This window comes from Kogia breviceps, chromosome 15, assembly GCF_026419965.1.
Source record: "Kogia breviceps isolate mKogBre1 chromosome 15, mKogBre1 haplotype 1, whole genome shotgun sequence".
Taxonomy (NCBI): Eukaryota; Metazoa; Chordata; class Mammalia; order Artiodactyla; family Physeteridae; genus Kogia; species Kogia breviceps.
Genome location: NC_081324.1, coordinates 42,410,711 through 42,438,623, shown reverse-complemented (window position 1 = coordinate 42,438,623; position 27,913 = coordinate 42,410,711). Strand labels below are relative to the sequence as shown.

The 27,913-nt window shown below is 35.3% G+C and overlaps 1 protein-coding gene across 2 annotated transcripts in view; it reads left to right on the top strand.

Moving 5' to 3' along the window:
• Nucleotides 1–27,913, top strand: part of ASXL3 (ASXL transcriptional regulator 3) — a 163,491-nt gene that overhangs the window by 41,788 nt on the left and 93,790 nt on the right. The window contains exons 1-3 of one of the 2 annotated variants that reach the window (XM_067014947.1): nt 23,002–23,037; nt 24,206–24,314; nt 25,583–25,691. In XM_067014947.1, coding sequence (XP_066871048.1) covers nt 24,237–24,314; nt 25,583–25,691 — 187 coding nt within the window. In that variant the 5' untranslated portion in view covers nt 23,002–23,037; nt 24,206–24,236. Of the gene's footprint in view, nt 1–23,001; nt 23,038–24,205; nt 24,315–25,582; nt 25,692–27,913 lie in introns of those variants that run through there. The other variant, XM_067014949.1, reaches the window with a different exon arrangement.

Below are 27,913 nucleotides of genomic sequence, written 5' to 3'. Positions count from 1 at the left end.
ACTGCGTTCTTCAGGACATTTTCTTAAGCGGAGAATAATCAGATAAACTTTACTGTTATGGGTAATCTGTATCATGACCACTTATCCATCCTTCCTCATCTCATCTGTCCATTGTATTTCCGCTGGGAGATAGAAAAACACCACTCTTTTCTTTTTCTTTTTATTTCTTATTTTTACAGAAGATAGATGTAAAATGTCTGGGTAGAGCACTTTCTCCATCAGACCACTGCAGATAGCCTGAATCCATGACTTCATTCCTCTCTAACCAGTCTGAGTGAAGTGCAACATTTGTACAATGATCAGTTTTCAATTTGTTGCTTAATTTGCGTTTGTTGAAGGTGTCCTACTGGTGGCTAGATGTAGAAAAATGGCATTCATGAATATTTTTTGGAATAAGTTGTTTCTAGTGGGATAGTCTAAGGAATGGCTAGTAAATATGTGACTCATCTTTAACTTAGAAGAGGGTGATCATTTCAGAATTTGAGAAGTGCAAAAGAATGTGCAAAAGCTCAGTAGTAAGTGAAGGACAGACCATAAAAAGAGAAGAAAAGAAGATAAATCTTTTATTCTAAGATACTATTTGAAAGGACATGTCTTTCAATTGATTTTCCTGAAGTGATGAGTTTTCATTGATCCAGTCACCCTTTATTATCTGGTTTTATTTGCCTCCAATAGTACATATTTTGGCAGGAGTTAGGGGTACAAGAGAGATTTTACTGTACTTTGTACTTCTGATGGTTATCCAGTGTTCCTGATTCTGGCCTCGTTGGCTTTTGGTTGCGGTCAAGACCTTGCCCAAAGGAGGACTATGAGAAGAACTAGGGAAGGGGTTGTGGCTGCCTTGCATTCCTGCCTCTCTGGGCTGATGTAGAGAGTCAGTGAGCTCAGTAAGACACAGTGCCATGGATCACTTCATTGAATATGCTTAATCCAGTTATTCTTTAGAATGTCTGTAATATGAGTAATTTGTGAAGCAAGGGCGAATAGATTTGCCTGCAGACAATTTGATGCACACAGGCCATCCAGCCCCCATTTTCTCTTTTCAGATTTTCCCTCTGGACTCGTGCAGCCTGCTCTGTTTCTTCATTCACACCATGATAATATATTTAACTTATGTTTACTTATTAAATTTTCCTCTGTTCTCTGTAAAAAAATGAATAGCAATATTTAAATGTAATCACAATAAAATTGAGTGGCCTGAGAAGTCCAATGGGTAAATGAAAACATTGTCAACTAGTGTGAACTTACAGTAAAAATCTAGTATTCATTTACTGATTCTTTTTTCTGGCATTAATAACTCATTTGACTTTTCTTTATAAATGGTTCTTCAGTATATCAATATAGTATGAAATATATGTAATGAATATTTTATGGATTAAATACAGTGAAACCCAATACAATTTGGAGCTGTCAAAGATTTTTTGTAATGAATTCCTGATCTGTTGTTTTATTCTTCACCTTTAATATGATAATATTGATCTCTGACCTTTCCACTGTTTAGGGTTGTCATATAGATTAAAATTTAAAAATAGATTTGAAAGCCTATTACAACAACTGCATATTGCTGATTATAATAAATCCTTTGCAATGAAACATTTTCAGATTTTTTTTTCTAAAGTTCTGAGAATCGAGGTCCAAGAATATACTTTGAATTTGTATGTATTTCATAGCATAGGTGTTTATATAAGCTAGTGCATAGGTTTGCGTGGGTGTCATGGAGTCCCAAAACAGGTGGTTAAATTAAATAAAAGTTCATTTCTCACATTACAGTCTGAAGGTGGGGAGTCCCAGGAATGATAAGATAGCTTTGTTACATCAGGATATCCGAGGAGCCAGGGTCCTTTTGTCATGTTGCTCTGTTGTCCCTAGTATTTTGTCTTCACCCCATGGTCTAACATGATGTGCCACCAAATCCATGTTCCAAGCAGCAGATGGAAGAAGAGGCAGAAACAGTCCCTCTTTAGAGATGTTCTGTTCTAAGCGTTGAGTGCATCCGTTTTTCTCATGTCCCATTGGCCAGATACGTAGTTGCACTTAGCTGAACTGGAAGCTGGAGAGTATAGTCTGTTTCAGGAGGCTGGTTCCCAGCTAAAAAGTGGGAGATAGGGAAAGGTAGTTACTGGGGAATAGCTACCAGCCTCTGCTGTATCTATTTTTAAGTTAAATCTCATGCTTAGGCTTGATTTAGGTTAAATATGTATTATAATTTTGTGACATTTGAGAAAATACCTATATATTTAACTTTATGCAACTATTAACATATATTTCCAAGTCTCTCTGACTCTACTCAGCCTGTTAACGACCTTCACTATTTCTTGTCCTCTACCCACCCACTCCAAAGCCAATTCAAATGTCATATACCACCTCCTCAGTGAGGGGTTCTTTAACTCTAGCTTTAATTCATCATTTTATCCTTGCTATTCCTTTATAACATAATATGTGTGTTCCTTTGTTGTATCTAATAAACTGTCTCAAATTTTCTCTTGTTATAATAGGACTACACTTTCCTTAATGGTAGAGTTTATGTCTCATTGATCTTCTCTTCCCCATGGTGCCCTTTATGTAATAGGCTCATGATATTTTCTGAATGGAAATTTGAATTCCAGCTCTGTTTTTATTTCCAACATCATATGTTATCCTGGATAAGTCACTCAGTCTTTTCTTTTCTTTCTTTCTTTTTTTCTTTTTTGTCTTTTCTCTCCAGTGAAATAGGGAAAATTAGGGCTCTTTATCTGCATGGTAGGGCTGAAATGAGGATAAAATAATTTTTTTAAATGTACCATCAACTGTATACTTGATTTGTGAGATTTCACACTTTGTTGCATTAGTAAGACTTTGGAAAAATTAATCAAGATTGAATGGCTTATCAAGTCAAATTTGTATTCTAAGATATGTCACAGTAGTATTTTGGCACACTGATGCCAAAAGAGTCACGTTTCAATAAGAAGTATACGATATGATTTAATACATAATTTTTAATCTAAAATTTTATGAGAAGTTAGGAAAGGGATTCTAATTAGTTTGTGTTCTCAACTCAGATTCAGTGGTTAGATTTAAAACCATTGTTACTTGATGAAGCAGAGCCTGAATTGCTTTTAATAAGATATCTGCCAATGACTAATTTTGGGATTCTAGGATCAGGGATTTTCCCGATTTACAATGTACCAGTGGGTAAATTGTTTTTCATTACATGAAATGCTTTGAGGACGATCTTATTTGTAACTTGGAAGGTGCATTTCTCTAGCTAGCTCTCATACTTGGGCTACTTTAGCCTTTTGAATGTACAGTATAGGTGTAGTATTTCTTCTGCTTTTCCACTCTCCAAACTTATATGTGTTAAAATGTCATATCCTGACAGTGCCTCCTATTAATTATGTAATTTGTATGTTTTGAGGGAAAACGATGTGCCTCAGAGTCCTGTGTGTTTGTACCTCATCCAAAGTTTGTTTGAAATTTGATTGAGAAGCTTCACATACACAAAATGAAATTTTGGAGAAGAGACTTTAGTAAACAAAACCACTTTGCTATCTCTGAGGAGGTCTGCATTTAAATATGTAGGAAATGATTAATTTCTGGGAAAATCTACATCATTATTTGTGTGCTTCTGTCATTAAGGTTCTCACAGTTTTGACTTTAGTGTTTATTGAATGTTCATATTATACTGGGAGTTTTCCATTATACTGAAATAGTTTTGCTGTCTTAAACTAAATACTATAGGATAGAATATATTTTACTTTTGAGTAGTGATCTGATTTCCAAGATTTTGTAAATTACATATATGCTAATGCCTTGGCTTCTGTTGGTTATTACTATCACTGCCACCGTAATAGCTAGTCATTATTTAAGATGCAGATTTTCTCCCCTGGATACTTTCCCCTCAATTCCCAGGCAGAAATATGGTCCCTTCTTTTATAAGGGTGGTTTTTAATGTATCTTTATCACAGTTCTTTTAGTTTATATGTTTTTCTCCCAACTAAACTATGGATTCCAAGACAGCTAGTGACATATCTTACTCATGTTTGTATATCCTGTATAGTTCCTAGATCATGGCAGACATCTCAGCAGGTATTTATTTGACTGAACATACATTACTCATAGACATTGTTAGCTGATATCTGTAAAAGGGATGGTTTGAGAAGACTCTATACTCATGGCACTCAGCCAGACCCACAGGTTATGCAACAGAGGGTCAATATGTCAAGCACGAGGACTTAAAATTTTAGGACGAAAAGCATTGTATGTTACCAAGCACCAAGGGGACTATAAGTTTGAGCTAAGCAATCAAGTGAGCTATTCCTTTCAGTGTAGTATTTTCTGAGTCCTTAGCCTAGGTGATCCATTCAGCATTTTCCTTACGAGAGATGTGTCATTTTTTTATGAGATGCAGTGAAGTTAGTGGAGAGTGTCCAGAAAAACATAATGAGTATTATGTTTGGTATAAATCTCAGGTCCAAATCTATCTATGCAGTTTCTGGATATTTGACATCAATGGGATAATTGACTTGAGAAGCAAAGTATATACTGAGTGGGTAGAGGAAATAGTACCCCCGAAGGACATTACACAACTTTTTCATTTTAGTAACTGGCAAGGATGGGATGAGTTTGGCCAGTAGAGTAAATGAAATGGAGATTAGAAGACAATTCTATTAATTTTAAATGAAATTATATGTGATGAACACTCATATAGATAGCCATTTGCTTGATGAAGATAATATTTTAGGGTAAGCACATAGAAAATATTGCTGCAGTGATTTAGCCCAATTAATTTTATTTTAGACACACTCTGGAAATTGAGAAACAGTCAACTTTTGCACTGGGATTGAAAGTTTTAGTTTTCAGGATTACATTAGTTCAGGAGAAAGGGGCAAGCAAAAAGGAAATATATAGTCTTAAATCTTCTAACAGAAGTCTCAAGAAGATAAAAATAGTGAATTCTCTGGTTAAACTTTGAAAACTGTATATAATGTCCCTTTGTTTCTAAGAAGCCTATTCATTAAGAAGTGAGAAGGAAAATTGGTATTTTTAAAGTTGGTTTGTTCTTGTTCTTTAACATATAATAGCTGTTGGGGCCCATCGATCATTTTTGTTTATTATTCCTACTATTTGAAGTTGTTATTCATTTAAAGGTTGCTGCCTGTGTCTGCACAGTGAGCAAGGGCCGTCAGCATACAGCTCCTGCATCAGTAGAGTCTAGTAATGCAGTCAAGGCAATGGTAGTTAGGATTAGGAAAGTGGTGACCCCCTGTGGGATTCAGGAGGTAGAAGGCACTTTGGTAATACCAAACAAAGCTTCAGTGGTTAATCTGACATTGCTTTCCCATCTCCTGAAAAAGCCAAGGGTTTTTTGCTTTGTTTTGTTTTCTGTTTTGTAAATATCGGAAGAGTTTGATCCTATATACCAAGTTTCGAAGACTAGCCTTGGAAACCAATATCGTATTTTCTCTTTTCCCTTCAGGACAAAGTATGTTCCATTTGGGACCACCTCAACTACCTTACCTGGCAGCACCAGGTCTTCATATACTTTCAGTTTCCCTTCTACTATGGAAAGGATCTTTCCTTGAATGTTCATATTTTCACCTTGAGAAGGCTATATATATTTAGGAGGGGTTAAGCAGCTGTAAATAAATGTGACATAGTAGAAGAGTGGGTTGTGGGAGTTTTACTATATATACACATATATAATATTTTCCAGTCTGGTTTCAGACCCCGGCATGGCTTGGAGACAGCGTTGGTGTGTATGAAGGATCTTCCTCGAATGAAGGATTTGGGACACCTTTCCATGATGATTATATTAGAGCCTCAGCTGCTTTCGTGTTGGTCATGAGGTGATGCTGAACCGAATGCTTGAACTAGCAGGAGTGGCTGGGATTGCATTGGAGTGGTTCCGTTCATTCCTTCCGGGTAGGTACCAGCTAGTGATGTTGGGTGAAAAGGGACATCGAGGGTCTCCCCGTATGGAGGAACCCCGTCGTTGTCACTCATTCCCCGGCTCACGTTTAGTGGGTTTGAGGAGACAACTGGCCACCTGGAGGCCAGGCAGTGATTTGAATGACGGTGAAGAAGGTTATGAGGGTGGCTCTCAGATTGGTGTCGCTCACATACGTTATTTTTGTTTTGTCCGTGTGACAGTGCAGATTAGAATCGAAACTGAGAAAGTGTGACTTGTTGGAAAGTGACAAGTTGGGAGGCCCTGCTGTGCTTTCTGATTTCTCTATGTGAATTACAGTTTGTGTAAACTATGGCCATATTTTGACTCCAAATTCATCTACACACAAAAATCCTATGGCAACATTAGGTAGAAAAGTTTTATTTTCCTTTCTGGTATATATCCGGAGCCTTCTTCCCTGTGAACACTGACTGCATCTCCATGATCTTTCTTGCTGAAGTTGTAGTCTGCTTGTTCACCCTTTTGCTTGGGGCTCTTTTAAGCAGTCTGAGTACATTAGTAAATATTCTTGCTGGTGATGGCTGATTTTCCCCAGTGAATGTTTTGCTTTATCTTCACTGGGAGCACTTCGATATCCTAATCCTGTTTTACTAAGAATCAAATTGAGTTGCACTCTTTAGTAAATACTGCCTCTCCTTCTCCTTAAACCGCTCAGGCATTCAAGAGACTATGCCAGAGTTTCTTCAATTTTGAACGTGTTCTTTAGAAATTTGGTGCCTCCTCTTTGCTGTTATTTATTTATATAATATTATTTCAATTGTTTTCCCTTACGGTAACAAAAAGCTTGCTGAGTGTTGAACATGGGGGAAGTTTATTAGGATTAAGAGTAGAATCCAGGTAAAGAATGGAAAACAACAAACAGATGTGTGTGTCTGTAAATATCATCTGGACTGTCTGTTGACTGTCATTTTGGCAAAAGGGCAGGAAACTAACATTTATGCAGTAACTGATCATGTCAGGCATTGAGCCAAGAAGTTTCTATTTTTTAGCTCATTTAATCCACAGGGTAACACTGAGAAGTGAGTGTTATTTCTTCATTTTACAGATGAGGAAATTGATGCTGAGAGAAGTCAGGTATCTTGCCTAACTTCACACAACTATAAGTGGAAGCTGTGGTATTTGAGCCTGTATCTGGCCGGTTCCAAAGCTCAGTCTTTCCATCCAGTCAAATGTTAAGCCCCAGGCAAATGTTAGACTTGAAGAGGGGGTCCCAAAGGAAAAAAAAAGAAGAAGAAAAACCATGCCTATTAGAAGGCATGAACAAATCAAGGAGGAAATGAGAGACATAGGAATGCACTAGCATAACATTTATTTTGAAAATTTCCAGAGTTTTCTTAAAACTCAGTTTAACAAGCCAAGTGACAAAAGGAACAATTTTACGATCATCAAATGTTTAGCATTTATGGGATGAAGAGGTTTAGAATTTCAAATTTTATCTCTTTGTTTGGACATTTGTTCATTCTCTGCTTGGAAATTGAAGTAATGATACCCCACATTGGACCCTAGGAAACTAGAAGGACCAGTGCTTGGAAGCCAATCAGGTAGTTAGTAGTTATCTGAGGAGAGACAGCAGTTGAAGACCAATACCTGGTGTTTACTGTTTATAAAAGCTTTTTTTTCTTTTAAATGTGTCTACAAGCTTTTCTATGTGGAACCTCAGCTTACCATTGCCTTTCATGTATAACATAGTGCTTGTGACTGAAGACGTGGTGAATTTTAGTGTTCTGCTTAACTAGTCATATATGTGGATTTTTCTAAATACTTGTTTACATCTTTAGATGAAGTTTGGATCAATATTATCAGTTTTCCTTTTTATATTGATAGACAGCTGTCTCCCACCATCCCAATATATTTATTTTAGGCATAGCCAGGGAGAATGTTGTTTCTGTGCTTATAAACTAACATTTGGCAATAGAAAGGTATTATATTATATATTAAAGTTGTTACTGTTATCCTAACACGATATGCTCTTATCAATTATGTTAATGGTACCTTAGAAAACGCCCCACTTACCCAAAGAAGTAAAGCTGTTTAACTGTAATGATTTTCAACTTCAGTGCTGTGTTTTATCTACTAGCAGCTCATGAAGTAATGGTCATAATTGAATTCAGCACTTTAAGATTTCCTGACTTAGCTTAAGCGAAGTATTGATTTCATGAAATGAGGTGGCAGGTGCATCGAGGAACTATTTCCTGAAAGTTTTAAGTGGCTATTTAAACCCTCAAGAATATTAAAGCAGATTAAATGAGTGGTTTGGAGTTGTGCTTACTTAAATAAGATGTTCGCCAACTGGACAGAAGCCATGATACCCAAAGTTTTGTTTTTTGAAACATTGAAGAATGAAGGCAGAAGACCGTTACCTCTTATTGTTACCTAAGCGTAGATAGTTCTCTATAATTTTAGTAAGTGTTTAATCGGTTGCCATTTAGTTAGTTGAGTAAATAGGGCCCCAGGTTTAAAATAATTTTTCTTGAATTATTACTGTGGGTCACAAAGTCTCTTCCTTTCCACCCTGATTATATTCACATATTGTTCTCTCGTTTTGTTGCTGGAGTTGTTGTTTGGAGGGTCTCTGTGTGCCTAGTTGGAACATTGATATTGCTGTTAAATAATGTACAGGAAATCTTGTTTCGTCTAAAGATAGATTTCTCCCCATGGGTCATCAAAATGCGCATTTTTTCCTAAGGAAGATGTTTATTTCTGTGAAACAGAGGTAATACATATATAACATATTAGTAGCATTACTTCTGGAATTTATTAATATGTATGTGTGTATAATTTTATAGTTTTCAAAAAAATTAGCCTGAAACAGTATTATTTATTCTCTTTTTACATTTGCATTGGTCCTAGCCATTCTTACCTTTATTTTACTGTTTTTCTCTGTACAGAAGAGTATTAATTTAGGTTGCTTTTCTGCAATCCCTACTCCCAACTGTGTCTCTAATGAATCATATTTCCCAGAGGGTGAAATTAAAACAAGAACTAGGTGTATTAAATTTCTTTTAAGCATACTGCCAGATTCTTAGATGTATTTTTAGGTGTCAAATACCAAGTTTGGTTAAGGGAAGGATGCTTAACTTCACTGGCCTTTGTATTTATTCTTCCTTTTTCAAGTTTGTTTTTACTTTATAATTCTGTCTGAATTTTGTGGATGCATTTCATGCCATCTCAAGTAATTACGGTGTTTGAATTTCACAGTACTTCTATTTTATACCAAAAGGCTATGTTTATTAAATATCTTTTTATGGGAATCCTTTTAATCAAAGCAGACAACTGCCACTGAACAAACTGTCTTGAGAATGCAAGTGGTGAAAGAAGATGAGGAGGAGAGAGGAAGGGAGAAGAAAGCTAAATTAAATGGACATTTGTCCTGTGGTATGAATGCCAATCTTAACAGTAGTAGTTGGTGTAGTTATTTTTAAACATTTCCTTTATCAAACATTTAAAGGTAAACATTTTCCCATAGCCAGCAAAACTCTGAGTTGAATTCTTTTGACATTCTGCTGATCAAGGAATTTCCTATGAGTAGTACTGGAGTCTTCTGCAGAGAAGGGATAGGAGAATGAATTAGAGATGAAGTAATGGACAAGGAAATATTTATAAACATTTTAAGTTTATGGAACATGTAATGGCTAGGTGTATTTTATATTGAGGAAGATACAGACATGACTGAAAATTTAAATATGAAAAGTCATAGCATTGAAAAACTTAGAAAAATTCAAATCTAACTTTTGAATTCACCTTTGAGAGGGAATGACTTTTTACAGAAGCTGTAAAATAAAATGCAAAGGAAAAGGTGAACGTAATTGTCTACATAAAATTTTATGTGTTTGCAGATCAAAAACAAAACATTAAGTGACAATGGAGAAAATATTTGTAGTTAATATTTTTAGCTAATATAAGCTAGAAGTATTATATAAAAAGATTATTAAAACAAAAAGAAATGTTGACCTTAGAACATTGTGGTCAAAGGTCATGAACAGAGGAGCTTCAATGCATAAAACTAGGGAATAAACAAGTATGTGGGTAAGAGTTGATCTTACTAATAATCACAGAAATGCAAGGTAAAGAGCCACTGGAGATTTTCTTTTGGTTTACCTAATAAATTAATCAGTGCAAGCACTTCACCCTGACTCCAAATGATGCTTTCTGCTAGTATACTCCTGGTGACAGCGTAAACCAAAACAACTCACTTGAAAAGCCAGTTGGCATTATTTGCAAAAGGTCAGTACATAATTTATATCTCCTGAATTAATAATGCCACTTCTGCAAGGCTATCTTAAAATATCTTCGAATGTAAGGAAAAAAGTGTTATATACCCTAAAATAGTCACATCAATGCTATTTCAATTATGAATAAAGAACATAAAAGCTCACCAGTTATATCAGTGATTCTCAAACTTGACAGTGCAGTAAAATCATTTGGAAAAACATAAGAAAATGCTGAAGGCTTGGCTCCACCAGAGGTGTTTATTTAATAAGTTTGGGGTTGCCTCAAAATTTTCATTTCAAAAAATTCCCCTAAAAATTCTAATGCACAGCCAGATTGAAAACCACTGGCTTGAAACAAGTTGATAGAATATTTTTAACACTTCGATATATTTATTATGGCTGTGTAGTAGTTTTGACAGGGTGTAATATAAAATAAAATATTGTGATTCAATATTTAGGTAAATTATAATTTTAAAATAGAAACCTGCCAGGAACACAGGCTAGAAGAAAGTTTGTAAAATGTTCAGAGTTCTTTTAAGGAGTTGAGATTTTTTTAGTTATTTTTTTCATCTTTTCTTCAACTGACAGATATTTTAGTAATGTTCTTATATTACTTTTTATTTTATTTATTTATTTATTATTTTTTAAGTTTAATACAAATTTTTTTATTCTGGGTGGTCGCTTTTTAACATTTCAAACAAAAACATTGCAAAAAAAAACATTGCAAATACAATACAAAAAGATTTAAAATATATAATTTACATATAACCATCATGTAAGTAAGTGTATGTCTTCATTATATATATTTTATTCATAATTTTGCCTGTAGCTTTATTTTAGTATCTTTTATGGTTCTTGTAATATGTTATATCCTTTATAAAAGCCTTGCAATGTTCTTACTAGAAGTCAAGATAAATGAATACCAAATCAAACTAGCCAAGGATCTAAGTTATCCATCTACTGATTTTTGGTCAAAATACAGGATTAGGATTATTTTCCTGTGGAGATTCAAACCTGAGGCACTTGCCATCAGGCTGATATTTATTTTATTTTAGTTTAGTTTATTTATTTTTTTATGTGCATTCTTATTTATTTATTTATTTATTTATTTTAACATCTTTATTGTATTGGCGTATAATTGCTTTATCATGTTGCGTTAGTTTCTGCTGTATAACAAAGTGAATCAGCTATGCGTATACATATATCCCTATATCCCCTCCCTCTTGCATCTCCCTTCCCCCCACCCTCCCTATCCCACCCCTCTAGGTGGTCACAAAGCACCGAGCTGATCTCCCCGTGTGATGCAGCTGCTCCCCACCAGCTATCTATTTTACATTTGGTAGTGTGTATTATATTATTCTTTAAAAGAAAAACTATATTTAAAAGAAGGGTTCCTGCTGGCAAGATCCTCTAGGTAATTTCCTACTTATGGGTTGTTTCTACCTATGAATACAGAGATTTATTCTGACTTCTAAAATAGTCATATCCTGAAGTTAGAGTTACACCTCGTATTATTATAATGAAATTCTTCATGGGATTCTTTTTTCCTTTTTTCATCTCAGAAATATTTTCTCATGTACTTTCCTAACTTTGGAATGTAATAAGCTCAAGTCAATCACTTTCTCTTCTTTTATTAGTCTACATCTGTGCCTTTCAATTTTCACCTTTCCAAATACCATCTATATGCTGATGGCGCCCCAGTGTTTGTCTCTAACCCCAGCATTAACTCTGTGATGCATGTGTATATCTGAATTTAGGATGCATACCTTTAAATTAGTAAGTCCCAAACTAAATTCACCATATTTTTTCCCAAACCATCTCTTCAGTGTTGCCAATTTTAATTCATTATACCACTGTTTACCCCCAGCCCCTGAAGCAATCCTAAATTCCTTCTGCTACCTCATCATACACATCTTGTCAGTTTCTGTATCCTACTGGTTTTTGTCCCCCATATTTCTTCTCATGTATTTCTTGACTCTTTCTCCGCATCTCTTCCTTACCATCATTTCTCTGGTGAGGTTCTCGTTATCTTCCCTGCAGTCTAGTACTGCATGCTCCTAATTGATCTGTCTTCTTCTAGACCTGTCTCATTCTGGATCTATCCTCATGTGTACAGGAGGACAAGGGTATTTTCTTCCTTAAAATCTTCTGGGGCTCTCCATCATCTCCTGCATGGAGTCTAAGCTCCTCACCAGGGAGTTTAAACTGAGGTATAACTGTCATGTACATGGCATGGTGTGTACCTTCCCTTTGGAATCTGATTCCAACCCTATTCTCCCTCCCACTCACTGCTCTGGAAATATCAAATAATCATGTTTCTGCAGATCATGTTCAGTTCTGTCCCTGTATGCCCTCTTCACGCTGCTCTCTCTGCCTGGCATGACCTCTTTACCTTCATTTGATTAGATCAGCAAAATTTAAAGATGAATACTGTCCACCATGGACTTGGGTGGGGAAAATAGTTACTCTCAGTGAAGGTAATTTGGAAGTAACTATCAACATTTTTAAAGCGTCCTTTTATATAAAAATTCTACTTTTTGGAATCTATCCTAGAGAAATAGTTATACCTACTGTCTTAGTCTGTTGGGATTGCTGTAACAGAATACCATAGACTGGGTGGCTTATACACAACAGAAATTTGTTTCTCTCCGTTCTGGAGGCTGCAGAGTCCAAGGTCAAGGCACCCGTGGATTTGGAGTCTGGTGAGGGCCTGCTTTCTGGTTCATAGATGTTTGACTTCACACTGAGTCCTTACATGGGAATGGGGGGAGAGAGCTCTCCAGGGTCTCTTTTATAAGAACAGTAATCCCATGCAAGACGGCTTCATCCTCATGACCTAATCACCTCCCAAAGGCCTCTACCTTCCAGTAGTACCACGTTGGGGGTTAGGTTTCAACATATGAATTTTGGGGAGAACACAAGCATTCAGTCTACAGCATACTTACAATGAGACATATATACCAGATTCTTCATTGCAGCACTGTTTGAATGGGTAAAATTAGGTGCAAGCTACATGTTAAATAATAAGGAAATAGTTTAAAAATTACAGTACAACATATCTACTCTATCAGATAGTAAGACCATTATATGAATATTAAGAGCATTTAATATTCTATAGAACATTACGAGCAAACAATATTCTATGGGAAATTTTCTCATTCATATTATTAAGTAAAAAAGCATGCATCTACTGGTATGCAGTAACAGCTCTTATTTCTCTTGAAAAGAAATTTAAAATACAAAACCACAGAGTTGAATATATGCATATATATGAATGAAAATAGGAAAAGCTCTGGGAAAAAAACGTGGCACATCTTTAATAGTCATGACTTCAGAAGCAATGGGTGTGGTTGGGGGAAGTTGAGAGGGATTTATTACTTTTAACTCTGTATAATGATATACCTTTACACTTTCATATAATTTCCATGTGTTTATTTATTTGCTTGCATGAAAGTGTTTAAACCTTAATATAAGTTGACACAGAGGAAAAGGCTCTGATAGAATCAGAGAGAAGCCAAATTATGGGTAAAAGAACAAAATCATCAATAATCTTTTTTTTTTTTCTTTATTGAAAATACAACAAAATATCAGACCAACAACCACCAGCTGGAATTAACAGATGTGGACATGTTGTCCTAGTTGCTTTGGATTTCTTTTAAATAAAGTCTGGCAGAAAAAGCTGGAGTTCCTTTGATTTCCTTCTCTTCTCAGAGGCAATCAGTGTCATAGATTTGCTGTGTACTATTGTGGTTCAGAATTTTATAGTTTTGCTATGTATATACAAAGTGTATCTATATCTGTAGTTATAACCTACTGGTGATCATTTAATTTATTGGCAGTTTTTTTCCTGAGCAAATAATGACTCTTTGTGAATATGCATTGAGTTTTTCTAGGGACTGTACCAAAAAGTGGAATTGCTGATCTGTAAAGCATGTGCACCTTTTTTTCTTCTTTTTTTTCCACTAGATATTGCCAGATATCTTCCCAAACTGGTTGTATCAGTTTATATTCTCACTCGAGTATTTAATAGTTCCTGTTTCTGGACATCCTCAGCCAACGTTTGGTATTGCCAAGCTTCAAATTTTGTTCTCTTCTATAAATCATGAAATGTTAGCTTATCACCAGCCACTGAATGTTTTCTGAGCATCCGAGTCTGACAGGGCCCTATGAGGGGAACAAGTCCTAAGGAGCCGATTACCACTGAGCCACGATGTATTAGATAGCACAGAACTAAATGCTGCAGTCACAGGACAGGCTGTGATGCCTACAGAGGTTCAGAAACCATCACTATGGATGGGAGAGTTAATTAGGAGTTTTTAGGAGGTGAAGGCGAGGCATCCTTGACAAATGAGTGGGCAGAGAGGAGAACAGACGATGTTAAAGATGAAGGGAATATAAAGGCAGGCGGCGTGGCTAGAATCAACAGTATGCCAATTGTCCAACCATTATTAATTGTCCTTAAAGCCTTAACCAAAAAGATATTAGTAGAGTTTTAATGCATACCTGCTTTGAATTCATCATGTTACAGATGAGAACATCAAGGCCTAGAAAAGTGAGATAAGCTTGTATAAATCACTTAGCCTATTAGACAAGTGTCAAAAATAAAATAAGCAGGGGATTTATTTGCTTATTTAACTTGTACATCCAATAGGCTGAACTTCAACGTGACTAGATAATGCTGGAGTTCAAGTGAGGTCATCTTCCCCCCCCCCCGCCATGTTTTCTTCCTGTGTTTTGCTCTGCTTGCCTGTGTTTAGCTTTGTTCCCAGCAGGCTCCATCCTTGTGGAGGCAGAGGTAGTCACTAGCTAATATTTTTTGTACCTTTACAGTAAGCTTATGTTTTTACTGAAAATAATGTATGCTCATCCCCTTTATTTCTATATCAGTGTCCTCAAAGGTACTCAGACTCCCACAATTTGGCCAGATAGTTTAACGTGGCTAGCCTTTCTGGTGGGGAAATCAGGACCATTTCACCGATGGCTGAACTGGAATACAATAAAGTTCCTAAGAGAAAGGAATGCAGGGCGTGCCAATGTGAGATGGACGTGTAGCCTGTGTAGTAGGTAGGGTGTTTGAGACACATAATTGTAGTCAGAAGTTTAAATAGAATATAGACGATATTCATTGTGAGTGCTTTATGTCTACAAATCCGTGATTGTAACAATTTTTATAACAGTGACTAAGTTCATTTCAACAAACACCTTTTGAGTACATTGGGATTGTTTGTCAGATAATGCAAATAAATAAATATGTGTCTATCCCCTGTGGAGTTCCCAAACTGGTTGGAAGTTGTACGGGCAGGAGAGTTAGAAGTGTAAACAATTTTGATGGAAGGAAACCATGAGGGATATGCAGAGTGTTGAGATTGTAATACAGTGAGGGAGATACCCTAGTATCACAGAAGGCTATGTATATACAAAGTATATCTATATCTATAGTTATAACCTACTGGTGAACATTTAATTTATTGGCACCATACAGGTGGTAGTTAAGCATTTTATTTTGAATGGTAGATGGAGCAAGGAGTGGGATGAAATTCCAGGCAGAGGGTTTCACAGGAGCCAAAATAGAGAGATGGGAAACCACAGAAGCACATGGTTTACTGAGCTGGATCAGATCAGAGGAGAGTAGTCTGGGAATCGGGGAGTAATCTGAGAGTTGGGGAAGATGAAGATGAAGGAGGTGCCAAGTGTACTGTAGAGGATCCTAATGTCAGCCAAGGGCTTTGTGCTTCCTTTGGTGGGCAGTGAAAAGCACTGATTAAAAAAAAAAAGCAGTCAATCAATCTGCTGTATGGCATGGCCTGAAGCCTGAGCAGTGTTTCATTTGTTTGTTTTTGTTTTATTAATAGGAAAATTGCTCTGGCACCAGTGGGTAGACCAAATTACAGGAGGGAGATATTGAAAGCAGGGGTAGGGGTAGGAGCTATAGAACTGTCTTCTTGTGATGTAAAGATTGTTTGAATTAGGATGTGAGGCAGTAAAAAATGTATATTGAAAGATGAACGTTGTTGAGGCAGAATAATTCAAATAGTCTGAGAAATGCTCCATTCCTGGGTGATGAAGAGGAGGGTACCCGTCACTGAGTGAGAGCCATAGAGAATCAGGAGGAAGATCTCCACTGGGAGAGATGAGTAAGATGACTTTTATGTTGGGTAATATAATATTGCAAATATATAGTATTTTCATTTATATGTGGATACTGTTAGTAAATTTTTCAATGCTGTTTATAGTGCCTGGGTGTTTTTCAATTTTTTAAATCTACACAGGGAAAAATAATCATCACACTGCTTTGTTTTTTCACAGAGAAACAAATATTTTATATACCTTTAAAATAATTTTAAAGCATTTTGCTAATAAAATATTCCTGGGAGTATCCAAGCTAGGTACTTTTTCCTAATGACCCTAACCATAAATAAAGTTTAGCATTTCCCCACACATACTCCTTGGCATTCTGTAATAGGGGATGTTGCTACATTACTGTTGTGGGGAGGATTTGAAAATTATATATGCTTAGGAAACACTGAGTTAAGTAGGTTTCTGGAGTTATGTAAGATTTTTCAGACACTTTAGTGTATACTGTTAATGTATTTGGTGAGTTTGCAAAGGGAGAATGCAGCTTTTCTGAAACTCCTTTGACAGTTTTTTGAGCATCACTTGGGACTAATATCCCATAGAACACATTCAGAAACACTGTAATATTAGCCGTTGCTGACAAAATGGGAGAGTATGAGTAGCTACAAGTAGAACATAGAAATTAACATTTTTATATGAATCTATTTTATCATACTAAATATATTTACAATGCCTGTTCTTTAATATATGAAATCCACTGTTTTATTTTATTTTGGAAGGTATGTGGGTGTTTTTGGCATAAATGAAAATATTCTCTTTGAGATTATAGTTGTGGGGAAGTAGTATAAAGTCCTGAAGAGCCATCAATGGCCATGGGTTGGCTGCCTCTGCATTGGAGTTAGTGATAGAAGAAATCCACACATGATCTCATCTCAGTCATCTCCTTAGAAATAAACTAGGGATAACATCTAAATTCCAAATGATTTTCTTCTTTTTGTGGCACATGCCTCAAGGCTTCTTTCTCCTGAATCCCTTGTCATTTCATATGTATTCAGAGAATTCACTTCAGCTCAGCCTGCATTTCTGTTCTGTACAAAGCACTGTCAGAGTGCAAATTTATTTCAAGATTAGTTTGGCTTATATAACGTGCTCAATAAATATTTATTCAGCTAATGGATTGTGTTATTCTTTAATGATCTAGTTCTACAAAGACGCATCTCAATTACGGATCTGAATTCTCTACCATATTCTCTCAAAGGCCTTTCTTCCTTAGTTTTCATAGGGTAGCAGTACCTGAACAAGACAACCAACAGTGTCATCTTCTGCAATCTAGTTCTTTCTTTTTATTATTTGAAATTTACCCTGGGGGAGTCATTGTTATAGGCACCGTTGAGTGAAGATGGAGCCAACATCTTACCATTTTCCAGCATCTGGCTTTTCATTGTGTGTTTCCTTCAAGTGCTAAATATTCTTCTGTAGTATCCAAGGATAGTTAAGTGGAAGAAACAACTCTATGGACAGAGAATGTGGGGTGGTGGAAAGAGCACGGACATTGGAATCAGTAGAATTTGGTTTCAGCTGTGTCACTTAGTTCTTATTTGACTACACTATGATTCTTAACCTCTCAGCCTCAGTTACATCTGTAAAACTAGGAATCATGTTTACATTTTATGGTGACTATAAGGACTATAGATAATAGTTGTGAAAGCCCAGTTGCATTAGGGATGCTCAATAAATGGCAACTATAATAATAAATATTTATTATTATCATTCTGTTCTCTCTACCTTTACTGAATAAGTTATTTTCAATATTTATCACATGTGAAAGGCTGTGGGATAGGGGTGTGTACACTTGCATATCTTCACTTATTTTTACTAATGAAACAAAAATTAAATCAGACAAAATATTACTTGAACCAATTCTTTAAACAAGCTACAGAATATATAATTTCTTTCCATTTGCCATACTTTGTACCTCTAGATGTTGGTTACTTTGAGCCATAATAGTCATAAATAATAATACTACTAATAATAACTCACAATTTTTGAACACGTACAATATGCCAGACATGATTCTAGGTGTTTTACATGTTTTAACTCATTAAATCTTCAGAATGATCCCCTAGGCAATAGTGACTTTTGTTATCCACATTTTGTAGTTGAGAAACCTGAGACCCAGAGAGGTGAAGTCCAAAGTCGTAGAGCTAGTAAATAGTCTAGCCTCAGCTGAACTCAGGCTGACTGGCTCCAGAAGTCACGGTCTTATTCATTGTATTCCACTGCCTTTCTTAGTATAGCAGTGGTAATATGGCATGCGACGACATGCATAGTTGTAGAGATACAATCGCCAATATTCAGCTGTACATGTGGTGTGTTCTTTCCTTAATGCTATAATCAAAGATAACCATCTCACCTCGTATTTTAGTTGGAGGTCTTTAAAAATTATAAATTAGATTATATGCTTTAGCTTACATGTTTTTAGGGCCATTTCTTAATTTCCTTATAGCTCCTATTCTAAAATAATACCAAGCAAACTTTTGTCCTTGTATTGATGTTTTGAAATTCTTGTCTCCTAAAACAAAAGGTCTGTGTAGTGAATATGGCTGTATGAATCACTGTAGTCTATCTAGTGGTAGCTTGGTAATGTCCATAAAGTGGATACAGAGTCTAAGTTCAAATGCCTGTTTATATTCCCCAAATAATATATTTTTATACTGTTCAAGCCAATCAGATGCATGTCTAGGTTTAGAGTCTGAAACTGTTTCTCTAAATTTAAGAATTAAGTTGTACAACATATGTCACTTGGTAATTTTATTTCTTGCCTCAGTATCCCCACCTCATAAAAGAGTACTTGGGACTAAGTCTCTAATTTTACCCTACAGACATGTTGAATATTGAAAATCATGTAGGTATTCTTTACATAGAAAAATGCAAACTATCTTCTTTTTAAATATGACCCATCTCTTGAGGTAATTGGTTGTTCCTATTTATTTTTATATGTTTATATGGGCTTTGAAATCAGAGTAGAATTTGGATTTCAGCTGTATCAGTTAGCTATTTAACTGCAGAAATATTCTTAACCTCTCAGTCTCAGTTATATCTGCAAAACTGGGAATCATACTTAACATTGTATAACTCTAATATTTGTTATTTGTCATAAGTCAGTGCCCATTAAAAACTTTCACTAGTGATCCTCTTAGAGAGACTATGAAGTTTGGGACACTGTTTTTATCTTCAAAATCAAATTTCAGAATTGCTGTAGGTCATTTTTTGGCTAATATTTTATGTGCTGAGATTCTTCAGATAACATATATATAAAGGACTCTAACTTTTAAGTTTTTATTTTTCATTCGTTCTGGGGGGTTCCAGACTAGCAGTAATATTTCTCAAGAGTAAGAAGTTTGTTTGGCTTGACATTCTAGGGTAGTTTTTAATCATCTAGGTTACTGATTTATCAATTGATATAAACCTTGTATATGTGTGTTTAAGAGTCATCCACGTTCAATGGCAGAAATAGTTTATTCTTCTATTAGTAGTAGTGACCTGCCCATTAAATATGTAAATACGTAAGTAAATCCAACGGTGCATTATTGGGGTTTTTTTAACATTTTAAAAACATTTTTTTGTGAAATGTGACATATATAAAGTGAAATGCACAAATCCTAAGTAAACAATTTAATTTTCACATAGTGAACACTAAGATTCTGTACAAAGAACTGAAACATTACCTCCACCCCAGAGGCCCACATAATTTCCCCTTAAAAATATATCCTTTAAAATTAAGACATTTTGTCTAGGCTATCAACACTGAAAATACTTGAAAGGAACTATTATTAATTTTTTTGAAAGAGTAAACATAAAATTGTTTCAATTAATTCATATTAATAAGACAGCACAATAACAGACTAATAATGCTGCTTAATAATTGCTCCTTAATGTTGTTGAATTTTTAGACTTCAGTTGTTCAGGATTACTTTTTTGATGTAAAACAAAAAAAGATTTTAAAATGTTTGCATTTCATCTAAAATTATTATTAAGAGATACTTAGTAAAGTAGTTTAAGATTTGGATTACTTAAGTACTGTCTTTTAAAGCATTATTATGTCATATGGAAAGGAATAGAGGACCACAACGATGATATTTTCTTTGTCGTTTGTAAATATTCTTCCAATTGCATTCCCCAGATATTTGTTCTGCTTTTAAAATTATTAAAATAGACAGGCCATCCATTCTCCTCACCAAGTGTGCACTATTAGTAAAATTTTATGTGTTCTGTCAACAATTTGATGTGATAAAGCAATGGTTTTTCTGTAGTTCACACAGCACTGGGGCTCTGCAAAGCATCTCTGGGGGTTCTTTGATGTCTAGACAGTTTAAATTATGCCTGCTCCCCTGCCTCCAAATTCCACCCCGTTCTGCTTCAGGGGTTGTGGGAAATGAAAACAAACCAGAAGGGTTCCACAACCCTACAGTCTAAGGAGGAAAACAAACAAATAGAATAAGGTGTATATCTACCCTGGCAGGTGTATAGGGAAGGGCTCAATTACAGGGAATGGCAGAAAGAAAAGAATTGGGGGCAAATAGTGTCCTGCTTATTTACTCCTAATTATACCTAGTATGGAACTATATGAGGCTTGTGGACAAAATGAAAACATTATGGAAGTGTTAGGGAAGAAAGTAGAATTCACCTTTTGCCCCAGTCCTCCAGTGTTTTCCCCCCTGCCAACAGCCAAATATAAGAGTTCGGTGTGTTTCTTGTACACTGTCTTATTTATTGAAATGGTAAGATGTAGAATTGCATTTTAAGTTGGAAAACTAACTTTTTTTTTCCTTCCTTTCTTTTTTGTTTTCTTTTTATAAATTGGGATATCGCAATTCTTCCAATTCATCATTTTAGAAAGTAAGTAACTTTTGAAATTTTAGAGATTTTTTTGGTTAAAATGTTGTTTTATTATTTCATATATTGTGTACACATGCACGTATTCTATTCCAGAAATTTTAACTTTTAAATTCTGACTGAGGTGATTAACTCTTGCGTTAAGTGTGAACAAATTTTTTTAATTAAAAATAAGAAATATTGCATAGAAGATGTCCATGCTAAGAATACAGACTTTTAACACATACTTGCCTCATCTTCTTTCATACCCACAGTAAGTCGTTGTGCTTTTTTAATATATACAGATGTATAAATGTACGTTTGTATCTTTTTTAAAGCTGGCCTAGGTATACTTGCTAGTTCTGTTTTTTTCTGAATATTAAAATAATAAAAATACATAAATGAGATTTTTATTTACTCCTGTTCAATGACAGTTAATTAAGACATTCATGTTTTCAGGGAAAGCAGTCCAAAATTTCTAGACCTTATGGAAATGTTGAGAACAATAGCAATAAGTAAAGGGTATGAAAGATTTTCCTATGTATATGCAGTGGATAAAACAGTTACCTTTTTAGTAAGCACTTCACTCTTTCGATGCTAATGTTTTATTTTAAATAAAATGGACTATATAATTCGGGTTTTTTTCTATGAAGAAATGCAAGTGATATGTTTAAAACTAAATGACTATCAACCACTGACTTGAGTAGTAAAATTTGCATTTGATTGCAAAGTATTTTTTTAATTCTTCTGAAATGCAAATGTTATATAGTTTTGAAGTAAAACGAATTTCATGTTTGTTTTGGGAAAGATTTGGGAAAAGTACAGTAGTCATAGAGACTTTTGGAGATCTATTGTCATGTGATTGTAAGTTACATATTTAAAAAAATATTTCCACAGTAAATCTTGAGTTTATTGAGTTAATAAACAGTATAATTTAATAATATATTCATGTTCAACAGAGCATATTATGAAACTGGGTATTTATCACTTATGTTTGCAGCAGGCATAGCATTAAACTACTATTTAATAGTCAATTTATCTTCTACAATTATCTTTGGTTTACTGTACCTTAGAGAGAAAATATAAATTATAGTGATAGTAAATTATATTCGTTCAGTATTTTTTAGTTGTCTTTAAATCTGTATTATTCTCTAATATCCTAAATCTGAGTTCTTGGAATTGTGTGTATTAAGACCTTAGGAATAAAGAACAGGAAGCATGTGTGTGAGGTTTGATAGGTGCACAGTTGTATTAAGTTATGTCTTTAAAACATCTACATTGTTTCATTTTTATGTATAGGATTCTATTTTACTTGCAGTGTTAACATTTTCTTGCCAAGTCCCTCCAGAAAAATCTGTGTTTCTGACAGTTTCACCAAATTAAAGCTCCACAAATCTGGCATAATAATTCCCAGCTTCAAATTGTCTGTGCTTTTTCTGAAGAGAATGATGATAAAAAATATATATTTTGCAGTCTTCAGTATACCATGTATAGCATTATTTATCTGGAATTTATTCATGGACAGCTATTTCTGGGAGATGAATATATTTTACTTTATAAGGTATGCCTGGCCCACTTTACATATGAGCAGAACATCTTTTATGAGGAAGAATAGTGAAATGAGGTCTGTAAGCTTGTAGAAGCTTCGAGAGGAAAGATATTACATAAACGTCCAGCATTGTTTCTATGTGTACTTCAGTGTTCTAACTGCATTGTTCTATGACCAAATTTATATTAGGGCTCTGGCTTCCTGTCAAACCAAATGGAATCATATTGATGTGTTGGCACAGAGAAACTGTTTCCTAAAATAATAAAGAGTGTTCTTCTTATTACAATACTTATAAACCTTTATGACCATGATGTGTATATATGCTGCCTTGCTATTGTGTGTTGTGTCAACTCAGCAAATTTGGCTTTTTCATTTTATTGGTGAGTATTCATAGTAAGTAAGGGATTGGATAATCTTGGTTTTTAGAAAACTTTTAATTTAGTTAGTGACATAAAAATGTTTCTATCACAGAAATTCAAACTTTGAAGCCTTAATATCCTAAAGGTTCTCTTGTCCCAGGGTATCTTGGATTACATACCCAGAACCGCTACTAGGTAAATGCGGTGGAGTAGGGCTTCTAATCTTTATTGGTTCAACCAAGTATTGATCTTTTAGCATATTAGGAAGTAAAATATATGGAAACATAAGTAAATGAAAGTAATAATTCCACCTCTAAATTCTAGTGTACAAAAATATCAGTTTCCAAACAAAACACACAAAAAAGTTCTAAAGTCTACCCCAGGAAATACATACATATTATACATTTCATAAACATCCTTTTAAGTATATGAATGCATTTCAATAATGTTTGTACCTACATGTTTTGATATTTGAATCAATAGTGTAATGCTGTTTGGTTTCTTAAAAAAGTCTGTTTTTATAATTTAGTCACTTGCATCTTTACTACCGAACATAATTATTAGCTGGGTTGAATTCCCAAACACATATTTCTTTATTTGACAAAGAACTGAGGAAAGGATGTCATTGAAGAAGTTGTATTAGAGATATAAACACAGATATAGATTTTTATTTGGCCTTGTGAGAAATGCAATCCCATGAGTAACTTAAATACTTGTAATTTCAAATCAGTTCTTCCGTGGTTTATTATTCTTTTGTTGCTTTTCAACCTATAGGATGGAGCTGTCCTTGAACTTGGTTTATTTGATCATTCAAGTGCAACCATCAAGTTGTCTGTAATATTTAAAACCTGAGGCTTCATGGTATTATTTGCAAAATAACACCACATAAACGTTTGGGCTTTGGTTTCTTTGAAATATAGTGTTGGTTGCTTTATGAATAAAAGCATAATTTCAATTCAGGAGACTTTTTGCCTGAAGCCTATAAGACAGATGCATCTGATTAACTTTGGCGAAACTGGACTGGCCTGTTATTGTAATGTAGATGTTTTCGGGGTTGGGAGGATATTTTAAAAAGGCATGCGAGGGGTCTTTTTTTTTTTTTTTTTTTTTCCTTAAGAGACTGAGAATAGTTTTGCCACAGAAACTGCGTCTCAGACTGCTTCATTTTTTGCACACTTTTATTTTCTAGTGGAACTTCTCCATTAGCCTGTCTGAATGCAATGCTTCACACTAACACTCGAATAGGGGATGGAACATTCTTCAAAATCCCTGGAAAGTCAGGCCTCTATGCTCTCAAAGTAAGTTGGACTGTTCTGTGTATTATGTCTGTTATTACTATGTATCATGCATTTACATGTGAAGGTAAACAAAATTAGACTTGGGTGAAGGGTAGAATGACTCCTTTGCTGTTTAAATGTTTTCAGATGTCTTAAAAGTGATTTCATATTAAGAATAAACAATGGCATTTTCTTTAAAGAAAACATATCTGTGGTTTCACTCTAACATATGGTAATGGAAAATAGTTGTGGCTTCCTTAAAATTCTTGATTCTTAAAAATTTACATGGAGGAGTGCCATGGTTGATCAGCCAAGTTTTAAGATGATCACAGTTGCCAAATACTATTTGACTTAATGACCGTCAGTTGATACATGGGCTTCCCACCTGTATGCCTTTCTGTCTTTTACAAAAAATAAGAAACATACCCATTCTTCTTGAAAATTTGCTGATTTAAATCAATTATTCAAATTTAAAACAACCACTGATCTCCGGGAAGTTTTTACTAATAATGCATACTTGTTATATGAGAAGAATAGAGAAATAAAAAGCTTCAGATAACTGAGTCTTAATTATTTTAGTGTAATTCCCATTTCCATCTAGAATGGAAATGCCATGTAAGATGCAAAATTCCAGAAAACAAAAGCTGATGATCTGCAAATGATTGCATAACTTGCATCAAGCAAAATCAATGTATTATTTCTTATAAATTAAAAAAAGTCTGCTTTAATAAATGATGGGTTACATTTAAAGTTCATTAATTTCCTTTGAGAAGTTTTCTGTTTTGTTTGGTTTTTGGTTTTTTTTTAATGCTAAAGGTTATACCTGGCAAAGAAGCAGGGGTTCTTTCTCAGCTACTTAGCGTCAGGCTCTTAAACTGTGTATGTTTCAGAAAACAATACAAGTTAATCAAAGGACTTGTATTATTTCAGTTGGTTTTTGTAGCTACTTGGGTATTTAATTTATGATTAAAATTCCGAGTCGTTAAGCCATTTTCTAAAGTAAGGAAGAAGGTAAAATTGAGAAAAACGGAAACAACATGTTAAAAAAAAAACCTTGTTTTTTGTATAGATCTTAAAAGTTATCCAAAAAATCAACGATGGCAATGTGCTTTTCCCAGTAATTCCACCCCCCACACCCCGCCAAGGAGTGGTTTTACATTAGAAAGTAAATCAGCATTGAAATTCCAAATCACAAGCAACTGTGATAATTCCTTAGGACTGTGGAAGTATTTTGAATGTTTTCAGGTGCTAATACATCTCCATAAATCATTATTTTTAAAATAATATAGAAAGAGGAGTCATCATGTTCAGCTGATGGAACGTTGGATTTAGGCTGTGAGTCTGAATTGGAAGGCACAGAGATGGCGGAGGTCAGTGCCGATGGGGAAGGAAATGGAGGTAAGTGTGACGAATTTCAGGATAAAAACCCTGTTCTCTTAAAGTAAAGGTTATGTAGAATTCCAATAACTTACTAATTGACTTCCCTACCATTATAGATACAGTTTTCTTCTAAGCTTCTACTACCTCTTAGATTATCATCAAACAATTCTGGTTCAAAAGGTTAGCACCTAAGGAAAGTAAACAGCTCTTTGCTTTTTGTTTTATTTTGTTTTTTAGCAGTATGGATTTCCCTGGATAGTATTCTTGAGTGTTATCAGTATATTTCTCCTGTAAGCTGAGAGGGTTACTGGGGTATGTCGTGGTTTTATTCTTGTATAAGTGAGGCCTGAGAATGCCAGTGTTTTATTTCTGATTGTGTTGATTTTTTCTGTGATCACAAGTAGTTTTATAATAGCTTTGTTCCTAGGTTTGTCCTTAATAAATTAAGCTTAATGTTAACATTCCTGACAGCAAAACGATGACCAAATAAGTTATATTCTTCTGAAATGCTTTTGAAAAGTGAGAAACCCTTCTAGAATTCTAAGGGGGCATTTTCCACCTCTGAATTCTGTCCATGTGGATTCATTTTTATCTTTCTCAAAACATTTGCATTGTGATTCTGTTGGTGTGTGTAATTTCTGTACTGCAGTTTTGGTAAATCTTTGTTCCACAAAATCTGCTGTACTTTTCTTTAACCCTATGCCCTGGTCCCCCAAGTGGACCCAGATCATGATTTGGGAAGAAGAGTGTGTCATTAAAGTCTCTATTGGTGGACTCATAGAAGTCAGTAAATTATCTTTAAACAGAGAAACTTTAAAGGATCCTTGCAGAAAAATCATATTTCAGTAATAGCCCAAAGCCATTCATTTTGTTAATGGTCATAGGAGTCCCTTTGTATTCCGACTGGCCACTCCTACCCTTTAAACTGATGTGCTTTCTGATAGTCCCCAAGAGACAGGTTCTGCTCCAGTGCCATCTGACCTGCAGCCGAGGTGCTGAATTAATGTAGGAAACAGATTCTTGTCTTGGTAAAATGGCTGAAGTCGGCTTTCTAGACTTTTTTTTAGCCAACTTCCATTGAATTTGCTGTCCTTATTCCTATACCTTTTGAAAACTCAACTAAGCCCCCCACCATCGTTGTAGTAGTGCTGTGAACTTTGGCAGGTCCTTGTGGTTAGAAAGAGAACAAAGCAGAGATGCATGACATTTTCTGGATTTCTGGAAGGGACACACCCTTCTCCTTCAGTAGGATGAAGGGGAATGTTATTGGGTCACTCCTCTTGCTGTACTGCCTGCTTGCACGAGCACTTGCGTGTTCCCTCTCCCTCTCCACCACCTCTCTGTTAACGTGTATCAACGTATATATTGAGTTTCTGCTATGTGCCAAGTACTGTTCTTGACATTATAGTTACAGCAGTGAAAAAGAAGAACAGAAAGAGACCTCTCATGGATTTTATATTGGTAGAGAGACAGACAATAAGCAAAACAAACATGTAAAATTTACAGCTTATTCAGTGCCAACAAGAGATATGGGGCAAAATTAATTAAATAAGGAGATAAGAGTAAGAGAGGGGTATTTGAGAAAAGACCTGAGGCAGTGAGGGAGCAGGCATTTGATGGGAGAGAGTTCTAGGTAAAAGAAGGAGCAATTACAAAGATTTTGAGGCAGTAGAGCACCTGGAATGTTCCATAAACATCAAGAGGCCAGTGTAGTTGGAGTCCAGAGTGAGCAAGGGAGAAGATGGTAAGATACAGTGTCAGAGAAGTTATGGGGCCTGCTACGGAAGTTCTCTTCTTATTGCTCCATTTCTCTCAGTGAAATAGGAAACAAGTTCTTCAGCCCAGGGTGAAGATGGGGAAGTAACTTTGTAGATCTAAGGGGAAGATAGAAAATGTTTGTCTCAAGTCCAACAGCATTAAGGACACTCCGGAAGTGGCTAATCCTGAATTTAACATGAGACCAGCCAGCATAGTTGTACATTTTTCTCCAGTCATGTTCATGATCGCTGTACAAGTGTGGAGTAGGTACAGAGTTGGATTGGACCAGAGCTGGGAGTTTGCCAGGTGTGAATGATGAATCCAGAGTGGGACACAGTTGAGGGTACCTGACATAGAACATTGAAATCCATCTCCATTGAATTTCAGCTGGTTGCGGAGGTGAGGGAAGGCACGATTGTGTGTGCGATACTGTGAAGGAGGAGGTGGAGGTCTCCCTAGGGTGGACAGATTGTTTGATTTGG